This window comes from Heliangelus exortis, chromosome 1 (assembly GCF_036169615.1).
Source record: "Heliangelus exortis chromosome 1, bHelExo1.hap1, whole genome shotgun sequence".
NCBI lineage: Eukaryota > Metazoa > Chordata > Aves > Apodiformes > Trochilidae > Heliangelus > Heliangelus exortis.
The window spans coordinates 30,458,979-30,486,307 of NC_092422.1; the positions used below are offsets into that span (position 1 = coordinate 30,458,979).

Sequence of the window (27,329 nt, forward strand, 5' to 3'; positions counted from 1 at the left end):
TGGAAAAAATATGATTGAGTGTGATGCACAGCTCTTGAAGTGTGGAAAGAAACGACCCAGATGCTTCAGTCATTTCTGGGTTTGAACTGACAATAGTTTGGTGTAAAACCTAAAATGGAAGCCCTTGTTTCCAGCTACATTTCCAACCCCTGATGATATAACCCCACTTGAAAATGGAAGATGCCATGTTTGGAGCCAAACAGGAACTTCATAAAATTCATGTCTTGAAGTAGTCTATTTGTGACTTGGTTTTCTTCAGTTAGTTATATCATACTCAGCCTGCATGTTCTGAAGCCTGAAAAAAAAAATTATCAAAGCTACACAAGAAATACAGGGACACAGGATAACAGAGAAACCACAAAGTTGATTTTTTTTTCTTAGAAATGTATTTTGTAAGAAAACAATATTAACATTAAAAAGAAATGTTTATTATACAGTATAAAATAATTGCTTGAATTCAACTCAGTTCTTATTAAAAAAAAAATAGCCTGAGGGTTTGTATGAAGCCTCAATTCCTACAGATTTATTTTCTTGCCTTCTGTGATTCCTACCACATTAAACAGCAGGCTTCCCTACCCCATCCTTAGAGCACAAATGCTCCCAAAACTCCCCTCACCCCTTCCTCAACAAACTGCTGTTCCCTGCCTGGATGTGCTCTAAACATCACTGTAGTACCTGCAGCTGTCTCCTATGTTCTCCATACCTACCCTCAGATCCCATCCTCCTCTCTCTTTTCAGCCAAGCAACTATACAAGGGACAACACATGTTGCAGCTGGCTAGGAGCCTCCCCAGATTAATTTCTTGGCTAAGATGTACAGTGGCCAGCCACTGACAAATAATGTGTAAGGGCTGAGTTCTTCTCAGCTCTCTGATTTCATATAAAACGTGTAAGAATCTCTCTTAACCTGCAGAGGTTTAAAAGCTAGAAGGGGAGGCAAGGACAGGCAATGCAGTGACATAAGCCTCACTTTTTCAGGCAGCTAAACAAAAAAAAAAAGTCATTACCCAACTGCAGAATTTCCAACTTGGAGATTTTGTTGCAGGAAAACATGCCTGTTCAGTAACTATAAATATCCCTAACACATTTCTGTGGCTTATTATCAATTAGTTGATTTTTTTAGGCAATGCCAGGTTTGTAATGTCAATTACCCTCCAGTTTGGAAAGGCACCCAGTGACCAGCATTCTGGTGTAATTATTCATGACATTGGTGTGATCTCCCCCTCCCCTCTCAGTAATACTGACAAGTTTAACAGAAATCTATTAAGTTAAAAAGAACAAAGATATATATATTACATTTGCTAATTGCAAACAACCTCTTTTAGCTGCAATTTTTCCCATTGGGATTAAAAAGTGCACCAGTTTAACATGTCTGTACATTAAAAACAGTTTAAAACATTAAATATACAAACAGCAAGAGATTTTAAATATTTTGTATCAAATACTATAGGACAATATAATTTACACTTTCTTTTACAGAAAACATTACACCTGAAATATAACTTTAGATATTACAGAATATAAAAATACATACTTTTTGTCTAAAAAATGTCTTTGCAGGTTCTGGCACAATGTAATACTTCAAAGGCACACTGTATTTTGGCAGCCTATGTTTGTAATTAACTGTGCAACAATAATAAAAATGACCTGTAATTATGCTTTTAGAACTGCAAGGCCAGATGACCTGGAATAGCCCTTTTAATCAGGTAAAAATTTAAGATGAAGGGTTTAGGTGCTCTGCAACTCATTTCTGCCACAGCCTGAGCTCACCAACCCTAATCCAGCAAAGCAAGAAGAGGCTTAACCAAGCATGTGAAAAACCCCATCAAATGCAATGGGATTAGTCATACTTTCACCACCTTTGCTGTCTTAGGGTCTGGGTGCTCAATCCCAAGCAAAATGGAGCCCTAAATGCAAGTCTGGGGCCAAGTTCTGTCCTGCCTTATGTTTGCACCAAACCTAGTAAGAGGAGCAGAGGTTGAAAAGCCAGGGCAGAGCTTGGAAATGGAAGTCCAATAATATCTGTTCTGATTTTTGACTACTGCAATGCAAAGGTCCTAATTACTCTACCAAAGCCAGTGGAGATTTATGAAGTAAAACTGCTGTAAGACTGAATCAGGAGAACTTTGTAATTTTGCTCTTCTGTGTATTTGCAGGACTCTTGCTGGAGTCAGCACAGAGTAAAAAACATGTCTTTAGAAACACACTGCTTACACAGATGCAATTGGGTTGCAAAAGATTTTCAGTTCTGTTTTCAAGTTCTTTCTGGACCACTAAAAACCCAAACAATTTCCTGCACGCTAATGAAAAATTCAGTCTAAATCCCTCACTTTAAACGCCCCAAAATAAGTTGCTTCCTGTGATGAATCCAGTAGTAATGGGTTTGAAACCTGGATACTTATCATTTCACCAGATTTTAATTTAAAAAACCCTCCTACATTGACAGAATAAAAATGAAATTCTGAATTCCCTGACCAGTATTTGGTGCTTCCTCCCTTCATCAACACATCAGAGCGCCTTATTTTAAGGTTTGTCTTAGTCATATACACCATCAGCTGAAGACCTCTTTTAGTCAGGCTTCCTGAAGTTTCATGATGTCTAAAACAAATGTTGGCATACAGGTAGTAAAATCCATCTTGATTAACAATTAGCTTTCCATCACTGAATGTCATGTTTGATAAGTTTGCCTGGCCTTTGTCGTGATGCCAGGACGTGAGGTTCACTTTGCGAGTTCCTGGAGAGAGAGGAAAAAATAATTCATTATAAACATTTAATAAAACTGTATTCAGAAAGCAATCCCTATGTTTTTAGAATCAATAGTTATATAGGCTCAAGTGTAGAGTAGACAATTATGATAAAAATTCATAAGAAATTTCCTTTTTCATTACATACTGCAGTATTTGGCCTGCTACTTACAACTGTTCACCCTCCCACCAGAACAGCTGCTGGATCCCAGCACAAAATATTTCCTTGGCCAATAGTTTGATTAAGCTAAGCAATGATGGAACAAGCTCTGCATAGGAACTGCATTCCACCTAAAACTCCATTCAAGTAACAAATACTCGAGAGAGATTTGAAAAGAAAAGTTACTAATGAAAAATCAGCAAATCTTGTTGCCAGTCTTTAACCTGAAAGTGTTTGCAAGGAATAACAAAAAATCTGAAAACAAGTTGAACTGATAATTTCACAAGGAGAGAGGTTATGAAACCTTCCCATACTTCATGTTCTTGTGACTGGAGTGGTAAGAAGGTAAACATATTTTCATTTGAGAACAATAAGAAATGTGGGGAAAAAATCAGTACAGTTGTGCATCTTTAATACTACACAGTAAGTTGTCTGGGCTTTAAATAGCACTTCAAGTATTTATGAAACAACAAACCTTTTTATACAGAAACAATGTTTATACCAAAATAAAACTCCTCAATCTGGTTTAATAATACCCTAGATATCTAGGAGAGAGACCCAGAGCACAAGCCCAATTCTTTGATAATTATACAAATACTTATAGCTAGCTAGGCAATTAAAGGTATTCAGGTGAACTCTGATTCTTTGTCTAAAATCAAGTGGGAGGTCTTGAAAAAAAGAGCTTTATGAAGACAGGTGTGATTCTGGATGCATTACTATATTTCTTATTATTTTTATTTTCTTATTTATTTATTTTAATGTGCCATAAGTTTAAAACTAGAAACAATGAGCTCATATTCCATGTTTGGAGGATAACAATCTCCTTCAAGTTGTCTTAAGCTGCAGATCCATGAATTAGGGAAGAGATTATGATAATATTCTCCCTGTCTCTCCATAGTGCATTATGTATGTGGGAATCAAAATATACACATAATAGTTACTAAATCTGACTACAAAAAAAAAAGTTTAGTAGAATTAACCTATGTAAGTAAACCTTCCCTAATTCCTATGAATTAGGGAAGAAATTATGATAATATTCTCCCTGTCTCTCCATAGTGCATTATGTATGTGGGAATCAAAATATACACATAATAGTTACTAAGTCTGACTACAAAAAAATAGAGTTTAGTAGAATTAACCTATGTAAACAGGGATTATTGAATTATTTCTAACAGGCACAGGTAAGCCCTTCAGGTCTGTCTGCATGATGGTGGTGTAGTAAACAGGAAGCTGTCCCTTATCTGATAAGGTGACTGAATGCTCTGTGAAGACACCAAAAGAGGCTGGAAATGCTTTGATTAGTTTGTCATCTCAGCACTGGCACTGAAAGTTAACTTCATGCAGATGAGTAAAAATGTCCCCCCAGCAATTCTGGCCCAAAAGGAACCTCCTGGGTGCTATCATCAAGTATCCACACTGTATCACCTCTTGGAAGGTTCAGTAAAACCTAAGATGTCATTTAATGTAGATGTTAGACAGTAGGAAAAGGTTCTTTGGACACTAGGGAAAGGTTCATCATTGAGAGGGTGGCTGCTCACTGGAAGAGGCTCCCTAGGGTCATGGCACTGTCAGAAATCAAGGAGCACCTGGACAGCAGCCTTTGTCATATGGATTAGTTTGAGGTAGTCTTGCAAGGAGCAGGGAGTTGACCTCGATGATTCCTATGGCTCCTTTCCAACTCCAAGTATTCTACAATTCTGCTATTGAGACTGTGCTAAGAGATGGCCTGGTAGGAGCTCAGGCAGGCATTGAGGGAGAGAAGTTGAGTCTTTCTTTCTTCCAAACCTGACCATATTTGACATTTCAGTTTGGTTTTGGTGACAGTGTTAAGAAGCAGCCTGCAACACCAGCCCAGACAGCATTGCTGCTGCAGCACATGTATTTTGTAGAGGTTTATCATGCTATTTTCTGTTGAGGAGCATGCCCTGAAGCACACATCCTACAGTCCTTTCCGCCTCTTCAGCTTCACCACCATCCCATTATAGCACCCTCCTTATCTCACAGCCTCTGCCTGCAAAAACAGAGGAATAGGTAACAGTGAATCACACAGAATCATAGAATTCCAGGTTGGAAGGATCATCTAGTTTTCGAGGTAAAAATATAGTTTAAATGAGGTGACTCAGCACCCTGTCAAGCTGAGTCTTAAAACTGTCCAGTGCGGGGAAATCCACCACTTCCCTTGGGAGATTATTCGAATGTCTAATTGTTCTCCTGGTGAAAAAATTTCTTCTGGAGTCCAATCAGAAGTAACATGTGCCCATTACCCCTTGTCTTTTCCATATGACTACTTATAAAGAGAGAGTCTGTCTTCTTGGTAGCCACTCCTTCTGTACTGGTACATGACAATAAGGTCTCCCCTAAGCTGTCTCTTCTCAGGGATGAACAAAACCAGTTCTCTCAGCCTTTCCACATATGGCAGGTCCTCCAGACCCCTGATCATCCCTCTGGCCCTTATCTGGACCCTTTCCAGCCTGCCTGCATCTTTTTGTACAGCAGGGAACAAAACCAAACACAGTACTCCAGGTGTGGTTCGACCAGCACTGAGTAGAGTAGGAGGAGAAGGTCCAGTCAAGGCCCATGGGCACGGCCACAGAGGAAACAGCACTGTCCTGAGACAGCCACATAGTCCCTGGCCCCTCCTGATAGGCACAAGCCACTGACATTTATTTATTCAGTGCATAACACAGGACATAACACAAGAGATGAGAACTGGCAAACTTGTCCTCCTACCAATAGCAGTTTTCAGCACACAAGACTCCATTTGCTCCCTCTGAGGCACCCCCAGCAGTGGGTCCACCAGAAGACCTCACACCTCAGGCTCCCAGTGCATCTAAATGCCCACTTGGAATATTCTGTACCATATTCTCCCAAGATCAAACCAAATCAATCTATTCCCACCAAAATTTCCAGGACATATGGCAGGGTCCAGTGCCCTCCTCTCCAAGCTGAAGCATGCTCCAGAACCACCAGTGCTTACAAGTGTGCTGGGGGAAAGCTCCAGGTATATTTGATCAGTTTAAAAGATGCTTCCTGGATTTTTTTTGTGCAGAGAAATATTAGGGGAAGTAGGGACAGGGGAATTTGAGAACTATGAGTCTTCCTTAGATGCCAAGGGCAAGTAACTTCTGTGTGTGAGAGGAATACTTTAATAGTTGTCCAGAATAAAAAGCTCCTGGCATTCTTCCACAAAGTCTTGAGGAAAGCACAGGCTGTCAAAGGGAGGTCATAAATAGTTGCTCCCCTATGGTCCCAGTACAACCAGGTAGAAATTATACGAGAAAAAATGTACAGAGAAATCATCTTCTGTGCAGTGCCTCAAAAAAACCCTACCATTACTTGGAATTGCAAGACAAGAGGGCATGGTCTCGAGTTGTGCCAGGGGAAGTTTAGGTTGGACATTAGAAAGAACTTCTTTACAGAGAGGGTGATCAGACATTGGAATGGGCTGCCCAGGGAAGTGGTGGATTCTCCATCCCTGGAGATATTTAAAAAGAGACTGGATGTGGCACTCAGTGCCATGGGCTGGGAACTGCAGCAGCAGTGGATCAAGGGTTGGACTTGATGATCTCTGAGGTCCCTTCCAACCCAGCCAATTCTATGATTCTATGAATCAAAACCAAGATCTAAAGTCTGGAATTACTCACCTGCAAGAGACACTGAGCTAGGGGTACCAGAATACACCTGTGAAACACTGGGGACAGCTGCTGAAATTCCTGTGCACAGTGTTAAGTCTGCCAGAAACACTGTCCCAGGGAGCCTGGGCTACCTTCAAGATGAGAAACAGGCAAACAGTCCCTGCTTGGATCAGTGGAAGGGCAGATCAGAGAGACAGAACAGGTGATGGAAAAGGAAAGCATGCTGACGTGCTGGGACTGACTGCTGGCAGACTGGGTAGTTGCTAGGTGAATTTTATTCACTTGGCAAGTAAGCTTTTTAGGTATGAGTCTTAATCAAGTAGCAATTCTGAAGAAATAATTGAATCACATCGATGAATCATATCTACAATCTGAATTCTTGGTGGCAGTGAAAGAAAACAGATTCCACAGTCACTTGTAATTGAGATGCTGAGAGAAGCTTTGGGTGCAGTTTGTTCACTGTTTTGGTTTTTTGGAATATGCATCATTCGACCTGGTCAGGTGGCAGGACAGGCCAAGAACAGATTGAAAATCAACCCATCTGTTATGGAGCAAGGAATTAACCTAAGTAACTTCTGGAAGTCCCTTCCAACCTCTATCATAATGCTATTATTCTATTAACTGAGGCAGATGGGCATTCTGGAACAGTTCAGAGCTTCAGAAGAGGTGTTCCCCAGCCAATGCAAAGATGCATTGGTAAGAGTTATGCCACGCAACCCTAAATGGAAGGAGCAAGCAGGATCCCAGCACTTCTGATAGCAACACACTTGAACTTGGAGACATCATCAATCAGTACCCCAAAATACAGGCTGAAGAAAGAAATGGAGTGTTAGAGGTGCCAAATTAGCTGTCCATGTATCAGAAACTCTGAAACAAAACCCAAGCTAAGGGACAGAGAGAAATATAATGCAGTGTGTTCTTTGATAAAATTTTCTATGGAGACATGAATAAAAGAGCTCAAGGTAAGTCATGCTGATAAAGAAGAGGTCAGATAGATAATGAGCAAGATAACTTTCCTTGGCAAAAAGCATTAAAAAAAACCAAACACCACCACAAGATAATACAGGTTTTCTGGTAAGTGAAGGCATATCAAAACAACATCTTGGATATTTGTGAGCACGAACAAAGACTAATAAAAATGAGTTTCAATAAAATTAATTAGTGAGAAGATGATGGGAGCAAAACAGAGGCAAAAGTAGCCCTGTATGGGTAATCTGTTTGCATCCTAGTAGCTTTCAGACTTAAATAAAGCCTGAGGGAAAGACCAAAGCACTGTTTGTCTGAAAAACTGTTGTGGAGGCAAAGGGCAGCTAAGCCAAACCTGCAGCTGGAAATAGCTGGAAATAATACAGCACTTCCATAAACAACTAAAGGTATCAACTCACTTACCAACTGATACATTTAACATTTACATTTATTTCTGTTTCTTATTTTCTGTTTTAGACTGTGACTAATTTCTATAATCAATTCGTAAACCAAAATTCAATGTTTTCATTTGAAACTTAGACAGAACTTATAATGAGCTCTGGTAAAAAGCAACCAGCAAGCATCCAGCTTTAACCTAAAGCAGCAAACCTAAAAAATACACACAGCAAGCCAAACCACTTCTGGGGATGGGTGGGGATACCAAGATCTGGGAAGGGTTATTTTCCCCTTCCCTCACACTCTCTCCAGCTGCAGAAGTCAGTTTGGGGCTTGATATTACTGTAGACCAAGTAAAAGGAAAATGTCCCCTCACAAACACTGCTCAATGCCACTTCATGAAGGCTATTTAGTGAGTGGCAACCTACCAAAAATAAAATCCTGCTTGATTAACTAATTTATTTCTTTTTTCCAGACATTGTTTACTTTGGCTCAGGTTGATGACAGTAGAGAACCTTAAAACACTAAGAACAGATCTGTCCAGACTCACAGATGGCACAGAACAATTTAAAAGGATTTCAGACATGTAGGGTAAGGAATCAGAGGAAGAAAACAGAAATTTTCATTTGTACTCAAAGAAAACAGGATGGGAAAGAAAACCTCCTGGTCACCTTCAGGCAAATTCTTCATCTTTTATTCCCATCATTAACCTCCAGGCCACCCAGCCAAGTGGTTACTGACTCAAACCAGTGAGCAGGATACTAAAGTGCTTCACAACCACTAAGTTCAGAGTTCCAACTATCCATAGGGATGCAGCCCCTCCACTGCTACAATTCCCACAATGAATGAAGCTCATGATTGACATCCTGGCCATGATCTTCCAAGAGAGGCAGAAGCCACTTTTGCCACATCAGGAGGGAGTATGTTCAGTTCATGATGTTGGTAAGGGCCTGATCTGCTCCAAGGAGAAACAAAGCAGTTTTGACTACTGCTACAAAGCAGCAGCTCGAAGAGTGGTGATCAGTGCTGCAGGGTCCAGCTGGAGCCCTGTGACCAGTGGAGTACCCCCAGGATGAGTGCTGGGTCCAGTCCTGTTCAACATCTTTATCAATGTCATTTATGATGGGACAGAGCATCTTCTCAGCAGGTTTGCTGATGACACAAAGCTGGGAGCACTGACTGACACCCCAGAAGGCTGTGCTGCCTTTCAGAGAGACCTGGACAGGCTTGAGAGTTGGGCAGGGAGAAATTTAATGAATTACAACCAGTGCATGTGTAGAGTCTTGCACCTGTGTAGGAACAACTCCAAGAACCAGTACAGGTTGGGGTACTCTGGAGAGCAATGAAAGGGAAAGGGACCTGGGGTGCATTAGGAGGGGGTGGTTAGTAGGTCAAGAGAGGTTCTCCTCCTCCTCTACTCTGCCCTGGTGAGGCCACATCTGGAATACTGTGTCCAGTTCTGGGCCCCTCAGTTCCAGAAGGATCAGGAACTGCTTGAAAGAGTCCAGAGAAGAGTTACCAAGACAAGTAAAGGAGTGGAACATCTCCCTTATGAACGAAAGCTGAGGGAGCTGGGTCTCTGCAGCTTAGAAAAGAGGAAAATGAGGGGTGACTTCATTAATGTTTACAAATACATAAAGGTAGAGAGTCAGAAGGATGGTGCCAGGATCTTCTCAGTTATGCCCAACGATAGGACAAGAGGCAACAGATATAAGCTTGAGCATAGGAGGTCCCATATAAACACAAGGAGAAATTTTTTTTGCTAAGAGGGTGACAGAGCACTGGCACAGGCTGCCCAGGGAGGTTGTGGAGTCTCCTTCCCTGGAGACATTCAAAACCCACCTGGATGAGTTCCTACACGATCCCCTGCTCTGACACAGGGGTTGGACTTGATCTTTCAAGGTTCCTTCCAACCCCTAACTTCCTGTGAAAGCAGCTTGTGGTCACAGGCTCTGTATTTCTGAGAGCTTCTGCAGCCTGTGACATTAGAAATAAAAAGTGGAGAGAAAGCAAGAGCAATGCCACAGATGTGCTACATCACTCCCAAGAACGTTAATGCAGTGATGAATAACAATAAAAGTTATCAGCAGGTAGCCCTGATAAAAATAGTTTACAGCAACATCCAGGTAGACAGCAAATTAATTCACCACAGGAAAAGATGGATTTCACAAAGTGTGACACTCACAAGACTCTGCTTCTGTAGATATAAGTGATCTGTCTTTACAATTAGCAAATTAATTAAATCCTTCCGAAGACAAAATACTAAGACAAGATGCAATGATACTACATCTTCTACCACTGACCTATGTCAAAAGCCAGAATCTCACTTGTCAGGAGGCACCTGAGCTAATCAGAAAGCTTGTAGAAGTTCTGACTGCCATCTGACAAGCTGTTTAACCTCTGCTAAAAAGCTCTGGATCTTGGCAGTGCTGATGCACTTGAAGGGAGAAAGAATCCTGTCTCTCCAGGCAAGAAGCAAGCCTCTTGTGTACAGAAGTACTTTGTCTTTAAATAGAACAAAAGCAAGGTATAGATAGGTTGTCTTTAAATAGAACAAAAGCACTGCAGAATGTATATGTACCACGAAGATGTATGCATCTTCAGAGGAAGATGTCAGTGGTGATCAATGCCCCACCCTATCTTGAGATCATCTGTCTGATAGCTTCAGAATAAACTCCAGTTTACTTCTACCACACCAACTATGATCGTTGTATTGCAAAAACAAGAGAGAAAAATCTCAACTGACAGTGCCCTAGGGAAAAAGAGGAAACAGTACTAAGATATCTTAAAATTGTAGGAATGAATCTTTTCCTCCAGAGAATGTTCCAAGGCAGACTCATGTCTTGTTCCCTCATATTGTCCTAACAAGAATATTCCCAAAGCCATCCAAAGATACCTGTAGGCAGAGAAAAAGAGCTCTGGCAAGATAAAAGAATGCCATCCATCCTCTTACAGATAAAACCCCACAGGAACAGTGACACTGTACCCTATTGCTCAGAGTACAATGTTATGTTTTTTTAACATCCTTCTGCTGGACTAGGTGGATGCAGACAGACCCTTGAGAAGCTCTGGCATGTCTGAACATCAGGGAAAAAAGTCTATACCAGCCCTGCAACATAATAGTGAATGGATTATGGCAAAACCTTTTCAACATCCCATTAGCAGAAGGAAACACTTGCTATAAAATCAGTCCTATGCTATGAGAGAGCAATGTACCCACAGAGGGCAGGATATTAGCAGGCAAGTTATAATAATGACATTGGGACTGCAGATCCAGGTTTTCAACACCTGAAAATGAAAGATGTGCTTCCTTTATGGCAAGTTCTTACACTGATGGGCACCTGGAGTGTGTGTTATGTATTCATACAAGATTCTCAGCTTCCACATCCACCCTGAAGACAAATGCTGTGTTGCCCAGCACAGACCCTATTACACTTCAGCACACAACATTAGTGTTGCTGTGCAGGGCTGGCCATAAGACATTCTTGAAATTTACAACAGAAAACACCACCAAAAGAAAAAACTTTGACTCAGTGGAAGAGAAAGATCTTCAAAACTGCAAGATCTGGATTCTGGCAAATCTTTGTGCTGGCATATCCTTGTAACTATGGGTATATGCATGTATACATCTGTGTGTATGTATGCCACCTATAGCTGAAGTCTAGTGTGAGCTTGGCCCAACCAGCCAAAGAAAAATAGGAAACTTCAGAGGACAACATTCAATGCATATTTTCATTTCCTACCTGAAGACAGCACAATGAAGCAGACCAGGCCCTCAGAGTCTGATTATGAAAAGTGGTCATCTGAAACAGAGGCCATTCAGCACACAACATACTGATGTAAGATACCTGAGGCCAATGGGAGCTATCCCCCTGCTGCCTCTGAAATCCCTTAAAGCATTCAATTTATTCTTAATACCTAAAGCCAGGTCTAAAATCCCAGTCTGTTGCTGGTATCTCTGAACTATTTTGTTATACTTCACTGTTTTACACATATACGGTAGCATTGGAAGTGTTCACTTAAAGCTGAACTTACCAGATGGAATATTCTTATCATCAATAATGAGATGGGCAAAAGGCTGCTTCTCAGGTTTGCTTCTCTTGTACAGATCCATTCCTAATGCCTCCATTGCAGCTAGAGATAAAAGATTGCATTACATCAGAAATACAAGTTCAGTAGAACTAAAATATTTCTTGCTCATAAATCAGCTCTTACCTTTTTCTGGTCTTGGTGGTGCTCTTCCCATGACACGCTGGACTTCCTAAAATGAGAAAGAGTCATTGCTTTGACATTGTCTTTGCTTCATAATACTGTGTAGTGCAGGAAGTTTGCACTATTACAACTGTGTGTATGCATATGTGGGGAATGTATATATGGGATGCACATCTGCATATTTACACAATGTATAATGTGAACACACGGTTTAGCTGCCACAATCAAATTACTTTCTCTGTGCAGTACATCTCATAAAGGTGGACAGGAGTGATGGTGTGTCTGATCACAGAATAATCTACTGAAGTAGAAGTGACAGGACATTTACAACTTTTTCTACTTATTGCACTTGGAATATTTATATAAGTATAATGGAACAATGACCTAGAAGAATGGATCCTTTAAAACAATGGAGTTTATGAAGTGATTTAATTACTTGGGGTCAAAAGGTAACAAGAGGCAAGTCCTACATAGGGACTAGTGTGTATACATACTGAGAACTAAGGAAAGTTGAGTTCTGAATTTCATTTGTCTCAGGGCAAATGATGAGGTAAATAAAAATCCTCCACCCCTTACACTTGATCACTAACAGGGAAGGTTGCAAGACTGCAAGACTCTAAAATCACTTCCAGCAAGATATACAGAAGGATCAAGCATCTTCCACATCACTACTGGGTCAAATGAACTGGGTGCCAGAGTTTAGAATTATGCAGATGAACTTTAACATGAATGAAACCCATTTTACCCAAACCCAAGAGCAGCACAAGTAACAGATATCAGGCACCACAAAAGCCTTGCTTTTAATGATCCACATCTGTTTTCCTCTTGAGGAAGCATCCGAACATCAGTTTTCAAAAATCTAAGCAGCCTGTTCTTATTGTAAACCTGGACTGAGTCTTGGTTATAACAGTTCAGACATCAGTTCTGTCCCCTGCTCCCCCATGATTCTCTTCATCTCTATTTTTACAAAAACACCCACAAAACAACAGAGGTAATATTCTACTTGCTATTCAGAACACCACATACAATGGAGCCAAGAAGATGTTTAGTAAAAGAAAACATTTTGCTGAAGATAGCAAGTCATATCTCATCTTTGCAACCTGAGAGTGGTCCTTTGTTTTGTTTTTATGCCACACATATTGCTGTTCATAAGACTCAACACCATATACATGCAGTACATCTCCTATTTGGCTGAATCAGCAATGTTCCACTGTACTCTCAATCACTGTGGTGTTTTAGAATTTGAAATCCTGCTTTGAAAACACCTGAAGTGCTGCTTTTATATTATTTTGCAGCCACAGTGAAATCTATAATGCCTTTGCTGGTGCATTTACTACTCTCACTTTCTCCTCTCAGTATGTGTTTAAATGTTAAACCAAAATGAAAAGCCACAGCAGTGTGGAAGTTGTAGCATGACTATCAAAGCACAATACTTCAGCAGAGAGATGCTGATTCTGTAGATAAGAATCATTAAAATGCTTTCTGCTGTAAAGATGAGAAGCAGAAGAATTGCAACATCAAAAGAAGCAAAACTCGTGTCCACCTCCCCCATTCACATTCACCTGCCCTCTCTGATCTTCCTACTTCAATGTCAGTTCTAGAAGCATGAAAATGAAACTCAATTCTAGGAGCTGCACACCAGCATCTGCCTCTAGCCACACTTGAGCTTTTTAACTGCATCATTTTAATCCCATTATCTAAACTGGTACTAAAATGATGCAGTTGTTAACTGCACAGACCTTGAAATCCCTGAACTGGCCAACTGCTATCCTTCTCTCAACCTACATTTTTCTTAGGGGTACAGAATTCTGCTACTGCACATTTCCAAAGATGCAGCTGGGTACAGCCTTACAAAGACCATCTCCCTGCAGAAAGGCTGCAGTCCTCATGAAATGTAGTCCAAGCTACTTTTCTTTCTAACTGGTGGTGGTGCTGTTCCTCTGCAACATCACCACTTGATAAGGAGAACAGCAGCCCAAGAAGTTGGGTCCACCATTTGCCTTGTCCTCCTGGTCTTGAGCCTACTTTCCTGTTTCCTAGGAGCATCTCTCTGACAGAAACACTCTCTTTTGGTCTTTCTGAAGCTATGCAATTAATATGCAAATAGGAATGCAAGTGTCATTACAACAAAAGGGAGATTATAAGCATATGCCCAACACTAACACACTGAGAAGAGCTGGAGACTGGCTTAATTGTTGCCTCTTCTGTGTGCTTCTCATTGGATTAGAATTGACTGCCCTGTGGCCAGAAAGCAGAAATCCTCCATCACCTGAGTTCTCTGAACAGTTCTCACCTGATAACTCTGAACTAGTTCTTCAGATGATTTTGTCCCACAAAGTCCCACAAAACTTGGATATCCCTTTCTATTCTGTTGCCCACTTTCCAGTGGAAGCTGAAATACACAAACTAGACCCTAGACAGCAGAGATGGAGGTGTGTGTTTCCTCCTGAAGTATTAGTTCAACATGTCTCTTGATTTTTTACTTCATGTTTCTACAGTTCCAAGGTGCTAATTCACAACCTACGTCAGAACAGCATTTTAGCATGTACTTGTTTCTGACCCTCAAAGGGTCAAGACCACATTTTTCAGTGAATGTCTGAAGATATCCAGATGTCTAAACATGGCTTCTTAGTGGGTTTATGAAAATCCCCTGGCATCATCTTTCCTGCAAGGAATTAAGAGCTTGGATTCTCCAAATCTTTAAAATATCAGCTGCACTCTTTAGCACCCAAATGCCTTTAAGCATCTCATACCTAAGGAGAAGGTATACTACCATTAAGAAAGAAGAAACAGCTCAACAGAACCTGTCACTAAGACAGTTACAACAGCAAGAAAGCTGCAGACAAAATATTACCAGTGACTTTTCTTAAATCTTTTACCCACAGAACCATGCGAACTACCAAGCTGTTGAGTTATTAAAAAAAAAAACAACCTGTACACAAAAATCACACCACTCTGTTAGTTTTACAATAAGCTGTACCTCTACACCTTTGTGCCACTTGATCATTGCCCACCAAGCCAACTCTGCTGGTCTGCTTTCCACATTCCAGGCTACTTCATGCAGTCACTGTCTAAACATCAGACAAGCATCCAGTCACAAAAACTTCTCTTTCTTGATCCAAAGCATTTAAGAGGCCATTGGGAAGCTACAAAACTTTCACATTTAAAAACCTAAAATCATGCTCCAAGCCTCTGGAAAGTTGGAAACTGCTCCTTCCTCACACACTGCAGGCTGCAGGTTTTAACACCTAGCATCTCAGCATCTTCAGAAAAAAAAAAAACCCAAACAACTCCTGATCCTCAGGTTATTTCCAATGCTAAGGATGCAGAGACAAGGCTACATTTGAACACATGACATTTGTGAACAGTTTTTCCTCTTCTTTGGCTTTTACAGTATCTCTGTATCTACTTTTGAGATCTCTCAGAAGAGAATCCTTTTGGACATTCATGTATTGCTTCAGCTGTGATCCTAAAGTTCTTATATGCAGTTGTTTTGTCTGCTATCTGAGTGTTTTAAGTCCAGCTAATATGAGGAAGAAGAACCTGGTTATCTTGCTGAAAATGCAGCAATTTGAAGTATGACAGTAAAGAAGGAAGTGAAACAGAGAGTACATGAACCAATATTCATCAGAGAACAATTTAAATATCAGCACTACCACCTCTATCCAAAGGAGTAGTCATAGAATCATAAAACAGTTTAGGTTGAAAAAGACCTTTAAAATTATCAAGTCCAACTGTTAACCCAGTACTGTCAAGTCCACCAGTAAACCACGTCCCTAAGCAGCACATCTGCACATCTCCAGTCTATTGCTTGCAGAAAAAAAAAAAAAAAAAAGCAAAAAAAAGAGCCATGTAACGTGGCAGAATAGAAACTGAAATTTTAACAACTTGAAGCAATCACCCATGAAAACTTGATTTTGTCCATCACTACACATCTTTTAAATTTTGTTAAGTATATAGATCTGTATAAGTGCTGCACTGGAAGTACACTGTTGCTATGTGAGAATAGTTTATTTCTGAATTCCCCAAGCTGCTAGAAGCCAGGAGTATTGCAAATAAAAGTTACTTATGAATTGTCCCAAGATATGTTTGTAGTTCTTTCAGGCTGGTAACAGACTTCATAAGAAAGGTGGTTAGTATACTTGGACTCTCAAAAAGTTTTAGCATTACACATTAAGCAGACAGGCTAGATAACTATATTATTTGTCTGCTTGAAATTCTGTACACAATACTGAAAACTTGACTTCTACCGAGTAAGCTGCTCCCTGAGCAGTACTTTCATCTTGAAATGTGCTAAGGAATTTACCATTAGTTTTTTATTAAATTAAAATATTTTATCACTATTTTTTCAGAAGACAAATGCTTCTAGATCCAGCCTTGCAGCCCTACTACACTGGTTTTCATCAAAGCACTTTCATTTTCAACATCAATCCCTGCTTCAGATTTAAGTACTAGGTCTACAGGTGTTGAAACAAAACAGATGAGAACCAGTGCAGTAAGCTGTAAGCTATAAGCAGTAACCAGACCATAAGCCTGAGCAAAAGCAAGTTGTCTATTTTCATTTCCTGAACAGCTTGAATTGCAAAATACAAAATATTAAATAAAAAAAAAAAAAAAAATCACAAAACAAACAGTATTTTCAAGTGTTTCATTTCAGTCATTTAGCATGCTGCCAATTCAAACAAGGATACTTGTTCTTAAAAAACACATAAGTTAGATTCTCCTTCAGGAAAGTGAAGAAAGCACAGAGAGCAGAAAATCTCCTTCAAGTCCCATTGGGTGCACTACATAAAGGACAAGCATGACTGGAAGTAAGATTCAACTGCATCTCTACCCTTCTGAGCCAATGAAAGGCAGAGCTTCCAGAACATAAGGTGTAATTTTGCCTTAACACCGTTTCTTTCACTTCTCTGATATACCAAAAAGATGCAAATATTTTCCTGTTTTTCACTGTCATCAACACATGATGACAAAGCATCCAGAACTCTGACCCAGCTGCTTTATACATTCTGCTGCATTCAAAGGAAATTCAGAGTCTGATTATTTTGGCAAGGGGAATTTTATTGTTCTCAAACTAATGGTCATCAGACAAAAAAGTTTTCCCTACTCACTATTTATCTTGGCCACAGACATTGCAGCATTTAACCTCCATCCAGCCTGGCTGGATATGAAGCCTCAAATAAAGCAAATGCCTATGTTGAGTAACCAGCAGCAAAGGACCAGAATACAGGGCTTCCCATTCACTTACTGTAACAAGCTCCTCACTCTGTCACGAGAGCTGCAGAGACAAGCAGTCTACTACCAGAACACAAGAGGAATTAAGTGTAGTGTGAGACAGTTTATAAAATGCTAGGAGATAGAACTAATCCTGGAGTTAAATTTTTTTTTTTACCCCTGAAGATTTTCAAGAAGATGGCTTGCAAGCAGGCCAAGACATGAACTTGTAGGTTTAAATTTTGTTGAAAAAAAGATCAGTCACTTGGGGTACTCCATTAAAAGCAAGCAGTAGCAGAATTAATGCTAATGCATATAATTACCATATAATTAACTCAAGTACAATTTATTTTGTAAAGTGTACATGAGCCCAGGTCAATCTAGTGTAGCATCCTTTATGAAAAACTGAGTCTTAGACAGATATGAAGCAGTAGTAATGGACTTGGGTGAGCCAGGAAAACCAAATGCCCCAGCAGACATTCAGCTTTTAAATAGCTTGCAATTAGCACTGAACACTGTCATGAGCACACAAAGATATCAAAGGCAGTAACTGCAGTAACAGGTGGCTGTGATATAAATCCAGCTTGCCCAGGCTTCTTCACAGGGGCTGACTTGTTTAGCTGGCTGCTACTGTTATTTGTGTCTGTGATCAAGGTGTCATTCTCAGCCGCTGGCCAAAGCAGCTCTCCTGCCAGTGTAGGAATGGTTTGCATAGAAGAGAGAACAAGCAAAGTGGGGAGAAAAAAAAAAAAAAAAAAAGAAAAAGGAGTTACTATCCCTACTCTGGGTTGCAGAGAGTAAGAGCAAATGCAATCATAGAACTGGCTGGGTTGGAAGGGACCTCAGAGATCAAGTCCAACCCTTGATCCACTACTGCTGCAGTTCCCAGCCCATGGCACTGAGTGCCACATCCAGTCTCTTTTTAAATATCTCCAGGGATGGAGAATCCACCACTTCCCTGGGCAGCCCATTCCAATGTCTGATCACCCTCTCAGTAAAGAAATTCTTTCTAATGTCCAACCTAAACCTCCCCCGGCACAACTTGAGACCGTGCCCTCTTGTCTTGCTGAGAGTTGCCTGGGAAAAGAGACCAACCCCCCCCTGGCTACCCCCTCCTTTCAGGGAGTTGTAGAGAGTGATGAGGTCTCCCCTGAGCCTCCTCTTCTCCAGGCTGAACAGCCCCAGCTCCCTCAGCCTCTCCTCATAGGATCTGTGCTCGAGTCCCTTCACCAGCCTGGTTGCCCTCCTTTGGACTCTGTCTTTCAGGAAGTATTTTGCTTGCTGATGATCTTGACTTGGAAAAAAATCTTGTCAGAAACAGAGTCAAGAAGACTGATTTGAAAAAAAAAAAAAAAAAAAAGTGGAACTCTCCTTTTAATGAACATTCAAACTGTGGGCAAACCTCTACAAATACTTGGATAAAATACTACCATTCGGGCCTATCCAAATGTCAGAAAAACAAAAAAACTAACTGCAGCATAGTTTTCTTGGTGTATCTTAAAGTCTTCCTTACTTAAGGAAAATAAAAAGTAAAATGTGTTTGAATACCAAATTTGTTAAGCACTACTAGCTTCGTGAGCAAATACAGTATCATCCTGAATGCAAAGTCAGGTATTCCTCAACTGTCAGAAAATACTTTCTAGAACTTACCTCTGAATAGAGATCTTAGAAAAATTGCTCTAAGTGCAACAGGAGCATTAAATAAAGTAACACACAGTCTGTCTGTCACTTACCTTCTGCACAGCTCTTTGGAGAGCCTGTTTCATGCTTCTACATGATTCTGGCATTAATTTCACTTCTTGATTTTCAAAGGATGTATCATGCAAATCTGTGTTTTCTTGATGTCCAAAAAGTGTTCTGACACAGTGTGCATGTTCTTTAGAAATCCTAGTAGGGTCCATCTGAAACAAAAATAAACAACCACAGTTTTAAATGTCTGTCCAAGACACATTAAGATCACTTAAGTCAGCCATAATTTTCAGCCATCTAAAAGTTTGACATCTAGCTAAGTTTATTATTTAAATTTTCATTGTAAACAATGAAAGCAGAAAAATTTCCCCCATGAAGCTCTATTTTATCTAACAAGCAGGTGAGATAGGAGAATGAATTATCTTCTGGAGCTGGCTAGTTCATTAGCTTAGACTGGATAACTGGCTTTCAAAAGATAAAGACAAATCCCACTCTTACAGTAAATCCTGAATTCTAGTTTTTTACCACTCTCTGCAATATCACAATTATTTTAGCAGGCAACATACACAGTCATCCTACCTGTAAAAACTAAAGTGTGCAAGACAGCATGCAAATGCCAAGTAGAGGAACAAGAGGAAAGTATGTATATCTAGGGCATCATTTTCAAATGGAGAGAAAGAGCAGAAGCCAATTCTCAGTGAAACTATTTTGCTGCATGATTCTATAAAGCAGTCACCAGGTAAGACAGCACAAATTCAGAAAGACCAAAGATGATAAAACTGTACCACAAGACACCTCTGCATCAAGGGACAAAGACTGTCAAATCTAGAATCTGCAAGATATTTTTAGTGATCAGTCTTTGTGATTGAATCAAATACACTTTAGAATACAAATACAGTTCAGAATACTCCTGAAGAATACTCCTGCCAGGTAGATTTCATGGATTTCATATTCATATTTCATGGATTACAATCTGTGCCAAGGCTGAGTTTAACTGAGCAAACATTATTTAAGCCATTTCATCCTCCCTCCCCACACTCCATATACTTTACACTCAAGAGATATTGACCACACCATCTTTGAGAGATGGTTTAAGACTCTCAGTAATTGTTTCCTCATCTTGTACTTACTGCACTTTTACTTTAGGCTTGAAGGGTTTGTGCACTCAAAACCCTGTCAGCTGTCTAACAAAGAACATTTACTTCTATCTTCCTGCATAAGGTGGAAGGAACAAATTTATCTAAGAGTTACAAAAGACAATACATTATTTGCAATCACAATGAAGGAATGCCAAGACATTATGGATAGTGCCTGACCAGCATCCAGTTTCCTTCAACACAGCACTGAACAAAACTGAATCTCGAAAGAAATTTTGCAGAACATAAAACAGAGTGAATCATACACATTGTATTATTTGTTCACACAAATATAAAATTGACTTCTTGACCCCCCGGGAAGACTTAAAAGCATAAGATTAGGATGACAGAAGTGAACTTAAGCCCACACCGCCCAGGCAGCCACCCAACAGGAACATCCTGCAGAGAAACATTTGTTGCACAGATGCTGCCTCCTCCACCACGATCTTTCTGCTGAACTTTCCAGATGAGAGCTATTTGCCCGACTCTCTCAGATCAGTGTCAGCCCCTATGACCTGGCTTAGCTGCCTCAGTTATCCCTGCAGATTTGGAATGAGACAGGACAGAAAAGGTTCACCTGAAGATCAGAAGGTCCCACAGCTTTATGCTGAAGGGTGGAGATGTGAGTTACATCTTGGAGGCTGCAACAACTTCCTTGGGTGGCCTGACAACAGCCTAACACAAAAGAAAATCCAAGTGTAGCCACTACAGCTCTGTAAATTAAGGACTAAAAAAATCTACACTAATGACTTCTAAAGTCAGCTTGTGCAGTGCAGCCCCAGTAACAGCTGAAGCAATGAAAACTAACACCTTTGTGGTTTCATCTCCACCACAAAACTTCATTCCTGGTTCTCAGTCTCCACTTCTATACATCATTAACCTGGGACAAATTTTGGTTGCTGTAATTCCCTGAAAGATCAGATTAGATAAGATTAGCACCCTGAAACCAATTTGCCCCAGGTATTAGACAAGCACCAGAGCCAGGACAAGCATAGGAATGAAACTGAGGTCCCTTCCATTCCAAACCATTCTACCATTCTATGAAACAGCAGGAAGGCAGTACTAGCTTTAACTACTGTAAAACTGAACTCAAAAAACATCTTCCCCTGAAACTTTCACAAGTATCCAGAACACAGAAAATCAAAGAGAAACTGAAAGAAAAAAAATAAATAAGCACAAAGTGTTTACCAACAGCTGCTAAAAGGCAGTTAATACAGAATGACCTATGTTGGAAGGTACCTCTGGTAGTTCCTAGTCCATATCCCTTGCTTGAAGCAGGGTCAAGTTGTAACTTAGGTCAGGTTGGTCAATGCCTTCTCTAGAGAACCTTGGTGGAACATGCATCAATGGAGGCTACTTTCAACCTCTTTTAGCAAACTGTGCTACAAATTAATCATTTTTATCGTGTAAAAGCAGTGGTTTTGATGTCCAGTTACAGTACTCCCTGCTGCCATTTGTCTGTGTCTTTTGTTTTTGCTGAACACTTCTGAAGAGCCTGGCTCCATGTTCAGGTAGCTAAAAATGGTGATTAACTTCCCTCATCTTAGTCTGTTCTTCTTTAGGTTCAAAAAATCCAGTTGTCCATTTCTGGTACACTGTAGTCCCTACCAACCACAGTGGACTTCTGCTGGACTCTCTCCAGTTTGCTGATACACCTCTGGTACTGAGGGACCCAAAATAGAGCCCATTGTTCCAGACTCAGCCTTTTCCTTTGGGACTGTTTGAGACCTGAAGGGTTTAGGGTCTTCAGCAGTTGTCCCTTAACTCCCTCCAAACGCACCACAAGAGAGAAGAGAGAGAGCCACAGCAAATAACTGCCAGTAGATACATATTTTTATCAGCAATTCTGCTAGCAAGAAACTATCATCCCAGTTGTGGATTTATTTAAACTTATCTTCTGAAAAGCAGACAAGAAAACAAGGTTTTACAACACAAAGATCATGAAATTTTTCAAGGCCTGAGTATCCACCATGGCAAATCATGAGTAGCAAAGACAGCTCTCACCCATCAGCAATCAGTCTGTGCCAGAACTGTAGCAGCAGATTGTACAGAAGCACCTACTGAAATCAAAGTTGACCTGCTGAAGCCTTAAGACAGAGAGCCAAAATCTCTGTGCCTTCAGTTAAAAGATTTAAGCCTTAATGGAAACACTTCAGCAACTTCAAGCTGTGCAGCATCACATCCTGACAAATACAAGTCTCTAGAGATCCAGTGCTTGATAAGTAAAGCTCAGACCTTCAGACTAGCTCACCTACCTGATTGCCCTTACCTTTTTCAAAGAATAGTAGTCTTCACCACATTTAACCAGGGGCCTTAGCTTGCTTGTCTGAAAAGGCATTCTCAGAAAACCTGCGTCTTATAACTTCATAAAGAACATGTATTGAACCACCATGGTTGTAAACAGACATTACCAAGCACTGACTCTGAGCAAGAAGTGATGCACAGAAAAACTTTCAAGGAGAAAAGTTCTTCTGAGAAGTTCTCAGCAGAACTTCTAAAGAGCCAGGTGAAACACCACAATGGTCTACAGGAAGTAAGTTGCTAACCTGCAACACACAGAGACCTTCAGCATGAAGTCCCTAAGGTTTATTACCTGGAAGAAACATCAAGATCAAAAAAAAACAAAACCCAACAAAACAATCCAAAAAGCAACAAACATTGGAAAAAGATTTATAACACATTGAGTAAGCTAAATTCCTTATAGATAGCAACCTACGTAATGAAAGGACTGTTTAGTTTATTTTTTTAATATTCAGAATCCATCCATTGTGTATGACTTAGGAATCAGATAATATTTGGTGCCCCTTAATTTTCATCATTCTAGTTGCACCTTCAGACTGTTTTCATTTAACTCAGGGCAGCCAAATGAACTCCTGCACAGAGAATACAACCAAATTAATTTAAATAATTAGAAACAAACTTTCCAATGTTAAAAAATTCTATTTGATTTTAAAAGATGAAATGTGTTCCAGCCATCTTTACCTATTAAATGTTGCCTCAGTTATGCAATGCTACAGTATCTCATTCTGTATTCACTCCTTACACTATATTTACTCCTTACAAAAAACATTTATACTTACACTTATTTTCAAACTTAAACTAATTTCAATAATTAAACAATTCAAAATTAAACTAATAAACTTGGTACTCAATGATCTTTCTTAACCACCAGAGGGGTCCTTCCAGGAGTCCAAAAAGTGGTATTGGCTCCCAGCAAGCTGTTTTCTGTTGGCCACTGCTCTAGAACATACCCAAAACTTCAGATGAAGTCTAAAAGATGATTGGTTCAAAACACACCATAAGGAAAGTCAAAATTCTGCAGATGCATGAAATGACAATAAAAATATGACTTCCCTATTTGTTTAAGTGTGAATTTTTCAGTATGGTAGAATACTTAACATTCGCATCGTACAGACTTTTTTTTCAAATGGGAAAAATAGAAAATCTTGGGACTTCAAGGTTAAACTATGGGAGTTAGACATCCAGCCCCCACATCTGGTTGAGCATTTCCAGCTTGTTCCACTGACCTTCAGTTCAGTCAGTTTTAGACCCAAATTCCCACCCTTCTATGATCTCAGTCCATTAAGGAAATGGGCCAGAAAGAAGAGTTTAAACACTTTGGGAAGCAATACTTCAGCATTTACTCATGAAAGTGCTGTGCATGAGTCTGTCTTACATCATGATCTCCAGCTGCCCCAAGTATCTAACTAAACTTTCATGGCATTTTCATTCACCATGAGCTAATATTCCTCATTAAGTACAGGCACTCAAAACCAATACATTTTGTTAGTGTTTAATTTCTTGGATTCAGTATGCTGCATGGTCCAAGAAGAAAAGCCAGAATATCTTAAAGTTTTTTACATTTCAGAACACTGCTACTGGGACATTGGTAAGATTAATTTCTTAGGTTTTTCTTTCTTTTTAGATATATTAGCTCATTGTCTCCTTTGCATTATGCTGCATTATTTCTTGGCCACAGACGTGTTTACCCATGAAAACCTAGTGTCAGTCTTAATTATGTGTCTTGTGAAATTCCAAATTCTCAAGCCACAAAGTAAACAAAACCTAAGGAAAAACCAAAACCTCAGCTATTGTCTCAGCTCCTACTGTGTCATGATCCAGCCCAAATGATTTTATGCAAATACAGATAAAATGTGTACGGTAAAACTGAGTCAGAGTTTACTGAGGCTGAGTTTACCGAGGCTCTTCTGTAGGGTTTTTAAGAACTTGCAAAACATGTAACTTTTTTAATTAGCTTTCTAATTCATGTTTGGTTAATTCACTAACCAAGTAATTAAAATCTTTTGATGCTCAGCTCGTATTATTAACTTCTCATTATTTTAACAAAATACACAATGCTTCTGTTATTAAAAGTACAATTTTAGATAAGATTATTAAAACTAAATTTGACAGCAATCTTTTCAGAAGAAAGAGGTCAGATTATGTCCCATGTAAATAAGACAATCTATAAGAGACTCAACTAAGACTTAACTTCTGTAGGACCTACTATATGTTTCCATCTTATTTCACAACAGGAAATAGATGAACAGATACTGATTACTTTATCTTATTATTGTGTATTACTTACTTACTGCAAAAGTATATTTATTATTATTTTCAGTGATAGCAATGGAGACATTTTCTCCATCAGAAATTTTTCAGGGAATGACTTCAGTTAAATCTACATCTTGCTACTTTATCTCTTTTAGATGTTTCAGAAGTTAGTTTACAAAGGACTCCATCCAACAGCATTACTCCAGATCTACAGGAACATGAAACTGGCAAGAATTAAGCTGCCAAAGGCAGAATTACACTGATACTATGTAATTTTTAAAATCAAGCTAGCAGAAGAAAAATAGTCATTATGGTAAGAAAGCTCTTTTTCCCTTTTGTTTGTAATGGGTGAAGCACTGACATAAACCTATCAGTAAGGATCCTTAATAAGGGGGGTGGAAGGTAAGGAGAATGGAAATACAGAATGGAAATACTTCCAAGAAGTACACTTGGATTAGTTGTTTTGATTGCAACAGCTCTCTTGCCTACTAATCAATGTATAGCTATGCATTTCTATGAGCTATGTTTTGACACAGTCATTTTTTCAAATTCATGCAGATGTGGACTGAAAAACATTCCTTGGCCGCAAGCTGAAGTAGCCATTAATTTATTTCACTGTCAAGCAAACAAGGAGCTTTAAGCTACTTTACAATGAGCCCCAGAAATTCAATGTCACTCTTCTGAAGTATTCAGGATATGATTAACTAAGTACTCTATTGCTGCTCTGTTTTATTTTTTGTTACAATGGCAAACACAAAGCCATTGTCGGTGAGAAAATACGATCTGGTCTGCATAATAAATGATCAGCATCATTACTGTATCTTTGATAGTCATCCACCCGTTTATGTGAGCACAGGTTTGTGCAACACCTGTTTTTGGAGTGCACATTGCTCAGAAATCCAGACCACTAAATCAAGATCAAGTGCATCTACCTCGAAAGTAAACCGAAAGAAACAGGTTTCCACTCCCCTCTGACTTCAAATGGAAAGTACCCACAACAGAAGTACCACTTCCATGAAGGCAGTGAGACCTGTGTGAACAGAATTAATTCGTATTTGATGAAGAAGCTGAGCAGAAAGCTACACCCAGCCCTGAGCAGCAACCAGCCGGCAGCCCCCCACTTCCTCCGAGAGGGCTCAGCCACAAGGGGTAGGAGATGCAGCAGTGACTGAATCCAGGCAGCCAGCCGAGCTGTTTCCAAGAAGCAGACTGCTCTTCTCTCCGAAATCCTAACCGCCTCTCACCTTATCTCCCCCGCAGCAATACCTCCCCGTGCTTCTTTCCCTGCACACCGCTGCCTCTTCAGATGCATCCCCTGGCAGACTTGAGGCCTGGAGGGCGAGGGGCCGCTCTCTCCCAGAAATGAGTTCCTGAGCTACAGAGGGCACCTCCCGATGATGCCACGAAGGCACAGACCCCACTCTGCAGTGCCCCAGAGAAATCTAAAGGACAAACGATCCCAAGAGGTGTTGTGTGCTGGCTCTTTTTTTTTTTTATTTTTATTTTTTTCCTTGAAGACATTTTTCCTGGTAGTGAAACATTTATGGTGGCGAAAGACCTCAGCCTGGTCAAAGTACTCTCCAGTGAATAACTGACAGGGGGTGATTAAAAACCAAAGCCCCAAGAGACTCCACGTGAAGGGTCATTAAACTGCTTCCCAAGTCAGGAACCCATGGCATCCAACCTTGCTGAGAATCATGGTTTGGGTTGGAAGGGACCTTAAAGATCACCTAGGTCCAACCCACCTGCCATGGACAGGAGACACCTCACACCAGACCAGGTTGCTCAAAGCCCCATCCATCCTTGAACATTTCCAGGGAGGCGACATCCACAAATTCCCTGGGCAACCCATGCCAGTGTCTCACCACTCATCTAAATCTACTCTCTCACAGTTTAAAGCCATTACTCCTTCTCGTATCACTACATGCCTTTGTAAAAAGTCTCTCCCCAGCCTTCCTGTAGGCCCCCTTCAGGTACAGATCACCTCAGGCTGTGCAGCTCCGTAATCGGGGCACGGCAAAGGCCTGCAGAGTCCTGAGAACCTTCCAGTTGGGCCAACTTCAGAGTCAGATAAAGTCGTTCTCTCCCCTTTTTTTAAATATATCTCCTCAAGACCACTGACGCCAGCACCTTTCGCCTCATCCGAAAACGGTGCGAGGTGTCCGCTCCCGCCCTGCCCGGCCGCTCCCTCACGGGGCGGCTGCCGGCGCCCAACTCCCACCGCCAACGCGGGAAGGGGCCGCACCTCCCCTTTCACCCCGTCTCTGGGGACCAGCGGAGGCTCCGCTTACCTGAGCTCGGAAGTAGAGGAAGAGAGCCACACTGCAGACCACCTGCCCCAGCCCCAGGAGGACGAGGGCGGCGAGGAGGGAGCGAGAGGCGGGCGGCGGGTGCGGGTGTGCCGGCAGCGGGGGTACCGGCGGTGCCGGCGGCGGGGCGCTCTCGTGGGCGGCGCCGCTGCCCAGCTCCTCGGAGCCGCGCAAGTACTTGGTGTAGTCTCGGCTGGCGCGCCGCATCGCAGCTCCCCACCGCTCCCCTCCGCTCCGCTCGGACGGCTCCAGAGGCGGCCTGCGGCTCCGTGGAGCTCTCCAGCCTCGGCAAACAATCCCTCTGTCCCCACCGGG

At 40.8% G+C, this 27,329-nt stretch overlaps 1 protein-coding gene across 1 annotated transcript; it reads right to left on the bottom strand.

The window, feature by feature from the left end:
• Window positions 1-367: 367 nt before the first annotated feature.
• TNFSF11 (TNF superfamily member 11) lies at window positions 368-27,329 on the bottom strand. Its single transcript, XM_071740087.1, has 5 exons — window positions 26,997-27,329; window positions 19,060-19,227; window positions 12,116-12,161; window positions 11,936-12,034; window positions 368-2,733 (listed from the first exon to the last, which is right to left on the bottom strand). Exons 1-5 carry the CDS (start codon window positions 27,219-27,221, stop codon window positions 2,312-2,314), a joined length of 960 nt encoding a protein of 319 aa, XP_071596188.1. The 5' UTR covers window positions 27,222-27,329; the 3' UTR covers window positions 368-2,311.

What these genes read in the sequence shown, in the direction of transcription:
- TNFSF11 (XM_071740087.1), bottom strand. Translation starts at nt 27,221, where the DNA reads ATGCGGCGCGCCAGCCGAGACTACACCAAGTACTTGCGCGGCTCCGAG. An exon ending in TCCTCTACTTCCGAGCTCAG is followed by an intron (nt 19,228 to 26,996) that starts GTAAGCGGAGCC and finishes TTTTTGTTTCAG; the next exon opens with ATGGACCCTACTAGGATTTC. An exon ending in TGATAAGAATATTCCATCTG is followed by an intron (nt 2,734 to 11,935) that starts GTAAGTTCAGCT and finishes CTCTCTCTCCAG; the next exon opens with GAACTCGCAAAGTGAACCTC.